Source organism: Erinaceus europaeus, chromosome 12 (assembly GCF_950295315.1).
Source record: "Erinaceus europaeus chromosome 12, mEriEur2.1, whole genome shotgun sequence".
NCBI lineage: Eukaryota > Metazoa > Chordata > Mammalia > Eulipotyphla > Erinaceidae > Erinaceus > Erinaceus europaeus.
In genome coordinates, this window is record NC_080173.1 from 70,139,596 (window position 1) to 70,150,359 (window position 10,764).

Genomic DNA, 10,764 nt, shown 5'->3' on the forward strand with positions numbered 1-10,764 from the left:
GCCTGAGGCCCGGCGCAAAGTGACACTTCCCCTCCGCAACACCAGGGGGCGACAGCGCGACTTGCGGCACCGCTGCATGTCCGTCTTGTCGCTCGCTGTCACGCGCCACTTCCTCCTCCACGTGCGGACGCAGGATGGCGGCGCTGGCGGCGGTGGCGGCGGTGGGTGTGCGTGAGTGGGGGCGGGGGCGCCCGGTCCGGGTGTTCGTTCCCGGGGGCCCGGAGAAGGGAGGAGATGGGGGTGGGGGCGACCCGCGTCGGGGCCTCCGGGTGACGCGCTCTGCGCTTGTGCGCGCAGGACGAGGCGGCGGAGGCGCGCGACGTGCAGCGGCTGCTCGTGCAGTTCCAGGATGAAGGGGGCCAGCTGCTGGGCTCCCCGTTTGACGTGCCCGTGGACATCACCCCGGAAAAGCTGCAGCTCGTGTGCAACGCCCTGCTGGCCCAGGTGAGCGGTGCTGCCCGGGTGGGGCCCACAGGGTGGCAGCCACCTACCTTGGGGAGGGTCAGGGGATGTCATCGGTGTGCGTGCACCATGCAGGCCCACCTGCGGGGTCCGCCTTCGGAGAGGGACGGCAATGACACTGAGTGCACTGTCGTGTTGATTTCTCGGCGGCACCACGCCTTATTCATATCCCAGCTTTACAGCGTGTGCCAAAGGCATTCAATCATCCAGTCGATAGCATGCACACTAGGTGGTAGACTTGGAATTGAAACCCAAATGCATCAGACCCCAAAAAAACCCAGTGTTTTCCAAAGTGCTCGTTTCTACTTACGGTAGAGAGGGCGGGGAGAGAGCATAGTGGGGTAATAATGGTCCTTAGCAGTGTAGTATTTGGACCGCATCCCAGGTAGACTCCATGGTGATGGAGATTCTGCATTTTCCACTAGCTTTTTGGATGCTTCGTCCATGTTGTTCTGCATAGTGGATGTAGTTTAGCAGACATTGCGACACAGGGGAAATAGTTCAGCTGGTAAACCACAGGACTTGAATGCCTGAGGGTCCCTGTTAGATGCCTGGTGCCTCATGTGCTGGAAGGATGCTCTGGCTTTCTCTCTTTTCATGTGAAAATAAAGTTGTTGTTGTTGTTGTTGTTTTCAAGGATAGAAAATGCTGCTGGCAAGGTGATACAATGGCTAGAGAGTTGAACTTGAGAGCATGAGGTGCTAAGTTCCACTACCAGCATCTCAGGTGCCAGAGTGATACTCTGGTGTTTTCTCTTTCTCCCTCATTACTAAATAAGTCTTACTAATAAAAAAAAAAAGAAAGAAAGAAAGCATTGCATGATGTATATTCATTCTAATTCAGGACTTTTCTTTTTTGAAGAACACCAAAAAATCTGAATTAGTCATTAGCTATAGGACATTGGATTATTTAGTTTCTCTGAGCCTGTTTTCAAGTACAATGTAATCCTTACAGTTGGTCTTAAGAGGGTGTCACTCAGTGGGGGTGGGATGGGTCACCCAAGCAGTGTGATTGAAAAGAGAAGCTTCATCTCATAGCACAGCAGGGACCTCCTCCCCATCTCCATTATTAAGGGAGGGGAGAGGGTTCAGGTGAACCAGAACGTCATTCCAGTGCATGCAGTGCTGAGGCTCGGACTTGGTACCTCATCCTCTTAGGTCAAAAGGACTAGCTGTTGCACCACCTCCCAGGCTATAGCTTCCTGCTTCTTTGGTGGGAGAGTTACCCTTTTGCCATTGCCCTCTAGGAGGATCCCCTGCCACTGGCTTTTTATGTCCACGATGCCGAAATTGTCTCCTCATTGGGAAGGACACTGGAGTCACAATCCGTGGAGACAGAGAAGGTCCTCGACATCATCTACCAGCCACAGGCTATCTTCCGTGTCCGTGCTGTGACCCGTTGCACCAGTTCCTTGGAAGGTCACAGTGAGGCAGTCATTTCTGTGGCTTTCAGCCCCACTGGAAAGTAAGGATAGCTGTAAAATCATGGGGGTGAGGGGTATAACCTCTGGCTGGGGTGAGAAGAGTACCTTCAAGTTACTATCAATAGAGCCTCTGGCTGACTAATTTAGGTCCAAGTTCTGAGCTCAAGGTATAAGTAAGAGATTTCCCCAGTGGGACTTGGTCCCCAAAGGCCAATGATGCCAGTCAAAAGAACATTTCTGGACTAGATTTCAGGAGATCCAAGTTGCATGCTCGTTTCTATTGCACTCTCATTTCTGCCTCTTCCCAGCTAACTAACCTGGACAAGGCACTTAGCTTTCTGAGTTCATTTTTCCTCTGTGAAACTGCATTTATTTCTCTCTCTTTTTTTTTTTTACAGTTCTGTGAAGATAATGAGATGAATATAAACTTATTTCTTTTATAAGACAGGAGGGAAATGGTCTTCTGGGGTATTCTAGGTTGAATCTTTTCTCTGGAGTGGGAGGAGCGGGGAAAAAAAATTAATCTAGGGGCTGGTGCTGCACCTGGTAGAGTGTACACATTACCATGCATAAGAACAGATTTGAGGGCAGAGGGTAGATAGCATAATGGTTATGCAAACAGACTCATGCCTGAGGCTCCAAAGTCCTAGGTTCAATCCCCTGCACCACCATAAATCAGAGCTGAACAGAACAGTGCTCTGGCTAAAAAAAAAAGAATAGGTTTGAGCCCTTGGTCCCCTGGTCCCAGGGGGGGAGGCTTTACAAGCAGTGAAGGAGTGCTGCAGGTGTCTCTCTTTTGCTTCCTATCTTTTATCAGAGTACTGCTCAGCTCTGATTTATGGTGGATGGTGGCATAGGAGACTGAATCTGGAGCCTTAGGCATGAGAGTCTTTTCCATTATGCTATTTCCTCCACCCTCATCTCCTTATCTCCATCTCTATATCTCTTCTATCTCAATAATAATATAATAATATCTGAGTCCAGATTCTCTACAGAGGATTGGCAGGCAGAAGAAATACACAAGTGGAGTATTTGGGGGTAGACCCCCACTGCAGAGACAAGCAACTTTTGTTCCTCCCCAGGTACCTCGCTAGTGGCTCTGGAGACACCACAGTGCGCTTCTGGGATCTTAGCACTGAGACACCGCATTTCACATGCCAGGGTCAGTATGCATTTAGCCGTTTAATGCAGTGGAGGGCACATAATTTATTTACTCAGCTCTTTTGTTCCTGAGAAGGCTTGGAGCAATCTCCAAGTCCTTAACATCCAGTTCCTAGGAAGGTACCTTGAACCTAACCGATCACTAACCAATCAGCAGAGAATGGGTGAAAGATCAGAGGGAATTTTACTAAGTCTAATGACTAGTAATTCTTCTTGAGAATTATAAAGGATAATGTTTAGGAATCATTACAAAATGGCAGTAACAAGAAAATGGTTGTGGGAATCGGCAGTAGCGCAGCGGGTTAAGCACATGTGCAAAGCGCAAGGACCAGCATAAGGATCCCGGTTTGAGCCCCCGGAGGGAGTTGATTCACAGGTGGTGAAGCAGGTCTGCAGGTGTCTATCTTTCTCTCCCCCTCTGTCTTCCCCTCCTCTCCATTTCTCTCTGTCCTATCTAACAATGACGACATCAATAATAACAATAATAACTACAATAATGAAAAACAATAAGGGCAACAAAAGGGAAAATAAGTAAATCAAATAAAAAAATTCAAACAAACAGATGTGGCCCATCCTTTTTTTTCTCTCCTATGATTACTTAGGGCACAGACACTGGGTTCTGAGCATATCCTGGTCCCCAGATGGCAAGAAGCTGGCTTCAGGTTGCAAGAATGGCCAGGTAGACAGGGACCAGGGTAACTGGGAAAGGATTCTGGGGCTTCCTTTCTTGGAAGATGGTTCTGGATAGGTTCCAGGATCTTTAGGGAGGGTGTGTGGGACACTGGGAGGTGATACTTAGGTGGGACCAGGGACAAACTGGAAAGGATTACTTGGTGAATTTCTGTCTTACAGATTCTTCTGTGGGACCCCAGCACAGGGAAGCAGGTGGGCAGGCCCCTTGCTGGCCATAGCAAGTGGATCACAGGCCTGAGCTGGGAGCCCCTTCATGCGTAAGTGACATCAACAGAAATAGGGTGACTATGGAGACAGGAGCTGAAAGCTGACCCCCTTGATTAGAAGAATTTTTCTGGAGGGACTGAGGCAAACAAATCTTCACACCTGTGTTGCTTATTCTGGGGCCTGAGGATGTCTGTGTTGTCGAGTTGGGTTGGCAAACTGTCAAGGGAGCTGGGTGGTGACTCACCCAGTATAGCATATAAATTGCCATGGCATGAGGGTCTGGGTTCAAGCCCCTAGTCCCTACCTGTAGGGACAGAGTGGGGGGAGCTTCACAAGCAGTAAAATGATGCCACAGTTAGCTTCTGTCTGTCTGTCTATCTCTCTCTTTAAATCCCTGAGCCCTAATAATAATTCTGGTGGTTTAAAAAAAAAGTTGGGGGCCGGCGGTAGCACAATGGGTTAAGCGCACATGGCTCAAAGCACAAGGATCCCAGTTTGAGCCCCCGGCTCCCCACCTGTAGGGTGGGTTGATTCACAAGCAGTGAAGCAGGTGTGCAGATGTCTGTTTTTCCCGCTCTCTGTCTTCCCTTCCTCTGTCAATTTCTCTTCAGTCCTATCCAACAATGGTAGCAATAACAACAACAATGATAAACAACAAGGGCAACAAAAGAGAAAAAATGGCCTCCAGGAGCTGTGGATTCATAGTGCAGGCCCCGACCGAGCCCCAGTGATAACTGGGAGTTTTTGGAGGCAAAAAAAAAAAAAAAAAAGTCCCTTACCCTTGAGTTGGGGGTGGGGGGTGATGAGAAGGCAGATGTTGCCTGGACAGGCCTGAGGTTACATTTCCCTTCCCCTCCAGGAACCCTGAGTGCCGCTATGTAGCGAGCAGCTCTAAGGACGGTAGCGTGCGGGTCTGGGATACAACCGCGGGCCGCTGTGAACGTATTCTTACTGGGCACACGCAGTCAGTCACCTGTCTCCGGTGGGGAGGTGATGGACTTCTCTACTCCGCCTCCCAGGACCGCACCATCAAAGTCTGGCGTGCACATGATGTAAGAGCAGAGACCAGCTTGGGCTAACCTCAGACCAGGAGATGCAGCTTTGGAAGGAGCTTTGACCAGTGTTTCCTAACTGTTCCATTAGCATGGCCAAGCTCTTGAAACTCCTGTTACAGGAATGCTGTTGTAACTTTAATGAACCTGCTGTATCCCGGATTTAGGTGACTGGAACCCTTTTCTCCTGATATATCAATACCTCCTTTCACTGAGACATATTTTCAGAAACATTGGTCTGAATCTGCAGCCTTGTTTTATAAATGAAGAGAGACTTGAGCCTACAGATCAAATCGATTAATATCAGATTGAATGGGGGCCAGGTGGTGGCACACCTGGTTGAGCACATGTTACAGTGCGCAAGGACCCGAGTTCGACTCTCCAGTCCCTACCTGCAGAGGGAAAGCTTTGCGAGTGGTGAAGCAGTGTGGCAGGTGTCTGTCTCTCTGTTTCCCTTCTCTGTCACTCCCTTCCCTCTCTGACGTCCCTCTCGATTTCTGACTGTCTATCCAATAAAGATGGTCTAAAAAAAGATCACATTGAATGTGTGATGAGGCCTCAGGTCTGATGAGTCACGTGGCTCTGTCTTCCGGGGCTGATGTGGGGATGCAGGTTCCTGCAGGTGGGGAGTGATGTGTCCATCTTCATTCTCATTTATCTGTCCTAGGGTGTGCTATGTCGTACTCTGCAAGGCCATGGCCATTGGGTGAACACTATGGCACTCAGCATCGACTATGCATTGCGCACAGGGGCCTTTGAGCCAGCTGAGGCCACAATCAATGCCCAAGACCTCCAAGGCTCCTGTGAGTAAGAGGAAGAAGGATGAGAGAAGACCATTTGGGGAGGAGCTGGTTCTCTAGCTTATTATGTGAGAGTTGAACCTAGGTAGGGGCATTGGCTATTTGTATTGGATATTCTAACTGGCCTTGTTCTTCATCTTTCCCCTTTCTGGTTTCTGGACACAGTGCAGGAGTTGAAGGAGAGGGCTCTGAAACGGTACAACATTGTGCGGGTGAGTGAGTACCAGCCACCAGCAGCCCAGCTCCATGCTCTTTCTCTACTAGTTACAGAACATTGTAGTTAAGCCCCTCCTTTCCAGCCCCAGTTTTGAACATGCTTTTTCTAGGAAGGGTTTTGTTTGTTTTTAAGATTTTTAGTGTTTTATTATAGGTGAGGGGTGGAGGGAGGGGAAGGGTAAGCATCAGAGCAGTGCTCTGCTCTAACTTCTGGTGGTGCTGGGGATTGAACCAGGGACGTTGGAGCCCCAGGCATGAAAGACTTTTTAAAAAAATTGTTATATTTTGGGGGTCGGGCGGTGGCGCAGTGGGTTAAGTGCATGTGGTGCAAAGCGCAAGGACCAGCGTAAGGATCCCGGTTCGAGCCCCTGGCTCCCCACCTGCAGGGGAGTTGTTTCACAGGCGGTGAAGCAGGTCTGCAGGTGTCTATCTTTCTCTCCCCCTCTCTGTCTTCCCCTCCTCTCCATTTCTCTCTGTCCTATCCAACAACGAACAACATCAACAGTGGCAGTAATAACCACAACAAGGCTACAACAACAAGGGCAACAAAAGGGGAAAAAAATGGCCTCCAGGAGCGGTGGATTCATGATGCAGGCACCGAGCCCAGCAATAACCCTGGAGGGAAAAAAAATTGTGATATTTTACTAATCTTTTGTATAATCATTATGTTATTTCTCCAACTCAGGAAGTTATTCTTGATAATCCTAGTTAACAGTCTTAAAATCTTAATGTGCTGGAATCATTTTGCTTTTGTCTATTTATTACATTCCCAAGATTCATTTTATTTATTTCTATCTTTATTTCTTATTGTATAGGACAGAGAGAAATTGAGAAGGGAGGGAGGGAGAGAGAGAGAGGTCTACATACCTACTTCACCACTTGTGAAGTGACTCCCTTGCAGGTGGGGTGCTGGGGGCTCAAACTGGGATCCTTGCATTTTGTACTATGTGCACTTAACCCAGTGTGCCACTGCCTAGCCTCCTATCCTTATTTATTTATTGGATAGAGATAGCCAGAAATTCAGAGGAAGAGGAAGGTAGAGACAGGAGTCAGAGAGGCCTACAGCACTGCTTCACTACTTGTGAAGCTTTCCTCCTGCATTGGGGACTGAGGGCTTGACCCTGGGTCCCTGCACATTATAACACGTGCACTCAACCAGGTGTGCCATCATTCAGCCCCCCCAAGATATATTTCATTTGTTTTAAGTGACACATTCACCTGGTCTAAGGTTTAAAGAATACAGAAAGTTAGAGAGTCTCTTTGTCACATCTTCTAAGACCACGTTCAATGCACTGTGCTTTCTGCCTTCCCCAGGGCCAGGGCCCAGAGAGGCTGGTGTCTGGCTCAGATGACTTCACCCTATTCCTGTGGTCCCCAGCAGAGGACAAGAAGCCCCTCGCAAGGATGACAGGACACCAGGCCCTCATCAACCAGGTGCTCTTCTCCCCTGACTCACGCATCATCGCCAGTGCCTCCTTTGACAAATCCGTCAAACTGTGGGATGGCAAGACAGGCAAGTAAGTAGGGGCTGTGGGGACGTAGAGGTGGGATTTTAACTTTGCCACTTTCTATCTATGGTGGCCTTGGCAAGTGTGGATTTTCTGAACTCCTATTTCTTAAGTAATATGTATACTTTCTTTTTTTTTTTTTTAATCTTCTTACCAGGATGAAATGAGGTGGTATATTTAGGATCAGCACTAGGTAGGAACTGGAAATACTAGTTCACTTATCTAAAGAGAAAAATACTCTTAAAACAGGGCCAGGGATGTAGCAGAAGTGTGGATTTGTGTACTGTCATTATCTGGCTCTCCACAAAGTGTGGTCCACACACCAGGGGTTTCAGCATCACTGGGAGTTCAGAACTCAGGACCCCATCCCAGACCCTGTGAATCCAAATCTGCATTTTAATAAGATCACTGGGTGATTCTGCTTGCTGTTAATGTCTGAGAAACACTCATGTCATGAGAAATATGCCCTTGGGAATGATTTGGTTGGAAGAGAGGGAAAAGATTGGGCAGGGTAAAGAGAAGGGGGACCCTGGTTGATGCTGAAGGAACAGTTGTATATCAGTCACTGTATTTGCCCACCACCACCCTTTGAAAAAGGTCATTCTCATTCAGCTCTTTAACATAAGGAAACTCTTTGCAGTGACTTTTTTAACTAGAAACAGCATCAATAATGCCCCCATTGTTTCAGGCGGGCCTGGCCCACTATTATTCAGTGCTTCCTGTCAGCAGCTTTTGTGCTGTGGGTGGAGAGAGGCAGATGGGCTAAGCAGATGGCTGCGATGAGTTCTATGGCATGCAAAGTCAAGCAGGTACTGGGACCTGGCAAGAACCACCTGAGAAGCAGTTCATTTAGAGAAGTTTTATAAAGTCATAATGACCGGTAATTATGAAATTGGCATGATCTTTCCCTGGCCCAGGTACCTGACTTCCCTGCGTGGGCACGTGGCTGCTGTGTACCAGATTGCCTGGTCAGCCGACAGCCGGCTCTTGGTCAGCGGCAGCAGTGACAGCACACTGAAGGTGTGGGATGTGAAGGCCCAGAAGCTGGCAACAGACCTTCCAGGCCATGCAGACGAGGTATAATGAGTCCTTGTTGGCAAGAAGCAGGTATAATCAAACTGTCCTCTCCCCAGAGCCCTCCTCACTGTCTCCTCTTACCCACCTGACAGGTATATGCTGTCGACTGGAGTCCAGATGGCCAAAGAGTGGCAAGTGGTGGGAAGGACAAATGCCTCCGGATGTGAGTTTTGCAGATGTGGTGGTTGGTGTACTTGGCCCCTCTGCTCTGATATCAGTTACCCTGCAACTTTCCTACAAGGTGTAGAGTTCTGAGAACTCTCTGGGTGCCCAGACTGTCGTGAGATGATGTGTGGAATCAGCTGTTCAGTGAGCAAATGAGAGGTCTGTGGAAACTGTAGGGGTTATGGGAGACCCAAGAAGTAATGGGCCACTCTTGTGAGGGTGAATGTGACAGTAGCTCCTTTTTAGAGCACTGGGCTTTGGATTCCCAAGACCTAGTTCAAATCCTGATTTTGCTTTTCAGTTTTAGAGAGCTGACCTCTTAGAAGTTCTCAGATCTCAATAGACAAGGTCACAGGGGTGAAATATTGAATTGTCATTGAACAGCCTTAGTGAAATCCCAGGGGCCAGGACCTGGGAAGTGGGCCTCAAAATCTTAAGTTTAGTGACAAGAGCCAGAGTCTTGATGACTGAGGATGAGCACTGCACTGTGCTCCTGGCATTGTAGGGCAGCCTCCCTTGCTGGAGGTGGGACCCCCATCCTGTTCCTCCTCTTCTCTTCTCTACAGATGGAGGAGATGAGGAATTCTGTGGGTCTCTCTGACCCCCACCTGGACTCCACCTCTGCCAGCTGCCTGTTCTGACAGACCTAAGGCCAGCATAGTGATCCTGAGAAAGAACTTGACCTGCTGTCCTCGACCAGGTCCCAGTGGGGATCCTCCCAGAGCAGGAGAGAGAAGGTCGAAGGAGAGTCAACTCTGCCCTTGGCCATGACCCTGCCTTGCCAGTGCTGGCAGGGGTGGCAGGAGGCCAAGCAGTGGTTGGACCCCTGCTGCTACCCCTGCTTCCTTTCCTGTGTCATCTTAGTTTAAGGTCACATCCCAGATTCTGTGACCAAATAAATAATTTATATTTTGTGTGTTTGGATTATAATTTCTTGTTAGAATCCTAGGGCATACCCAAAGTTTGTGTTAAGTCCTTCTGTCCTGTAATTTACCAAAACTATACTGACCAAAGTGTTGCTTTTCTTCCATTCCTCAGGTCCCGCTCTGGCCAGGGAAACTGGCTATGCCACTGTGTGCTGGGCACTGGCCATGTGTGGCTATTCCCATTAACTAGAATTCCACAGTGGAAAAGACAGTTCTCAGACACTAGCTCCAGGCCACTTGCTATGTTGGGTAGCACAGAGAGAGAACCTGTCTTCCAGGGAGTTTTGCATACAGCTGGCGAGGGGATACTACCCTCTGCCTCTCCCACAGCATACCTTGGACCCTGCCACACATCTAGAGCTGTGTCAGTGCCATGCTGGGTGCTCGGGGTATGGTGAAGAGGGTGCTGGCTGCCTCAGATTGGCTCCCTCTCCATAGAGCTGCAATGACAGGGTGAGTGCTCTAGCCAAGTGGTTGTGCTGTGCTATAGGAGGGTGGTTCTCTGCCCCATGAGGACTTTTCACAAAATGAAAAGACTCCTCACGTGGATCTCCTTGGACCCTTAACCAAGACCGTACCCTCAAAGCTTCCTGCCTCTTTGTCCTGTTCCAGTGCTAGTAAGACCTGCTCAGATTGGTTTCCCAACCATCTGAGATCCAGCCAGAGCATTCCTCACCTCTTGTGCCATCTCACCTCCCCGACTTTCATGATTTCACACTTGCCTGGATCCACCTTGTACAACACTGAGATGAGGGCCAAAGGTAGCTACTCCTACTGTGTGCTGACACTATTTTTACTGTGCTCTTTTGTGCAACCATGATGCCTGCAGCTGCTCCCCACATGCAGGGGTGGGGGGGTGTCACTTCACGGGTGATGAAGCAGGTCTGCAGGTGTCTGTCTTTCTCTCCCCCTCTGTCTTCCCCTCATCTCTCCATTTCTCTCTGTCCTATGCAACAAGGACAACAAAATGGGAAAAATGGCCTCCAGGAGCAGTGCATTCATAGTGGATTCGTAGTGCAGGCACCAAGCCCCAGCAATAACCCAGGAGGCAAAAAAAAAGGGGGGGGGGGGCTC

At 49.1% G+C, this 10,764-nt stretch overlaps 2 protein-coding genes across 3 annotated transcripts in view; one reads left to right on the forward strand and one right to left on the reverse strand.

Annotated features, from left to right (window-relative positions):
* The window catches only part of UNC45B (unc-45 myosin chaperone B), a 51,033-nt gene extending 50,523 nt beyond the window's left edge, over positions 1-510 (reverse strand). The window contains exon 1 of the mRNA XM_060203956.1: positions 492-510. The gene's annotated coding sequence lies outside the window, so the exon portion shown is untranslated. The remainder of the gene's footprint in view (positions 1-491) is intronic.
* On the forward strand, positions 35-9,683 carry NLE1 (notchless homolog 1). 2 transcript variants are annotated; one of them, XM_060203957.1, is made up of 13 exons: positions 35-161; positions 298-444; positions 1,709-1,926; positions 2,968-3,047; positions 3,649-3,725; positions 3,899-3,996; positions 4,806-4,998; positions 5,666-5,801; positions 5,964-6,010; positions 7,329-7,531; positions 8,440-8,599; positions 8,692-8,762; positions 9,331-9,683. In XM_060203957.1, the coding sequence occupies exons 1-13, from the start codon at positions 135-137 to the stop codon at positions 9,341-9,343; spliced, it is 1,470 nt and encodes a 489-aa protein (XP_060059940.1). In that variant the 5' UTR covers positions 35-134; the 3' UTR covers positions 9,344-9,683. The 2 variants fall into 2 exon arrangements, with proteins under 2 accessions (XP_060059940.1, XP_060059941.1); XM_060203958.1 differs by lacking the exons at positions 8,692-8,762; positions 9,331-9,683 and having other exon boundaries at positions 7,329-7,527; positions 8,440-8,577.
* Positions 9,684-10,764: the final 1,081 nt, after the last annotated feature.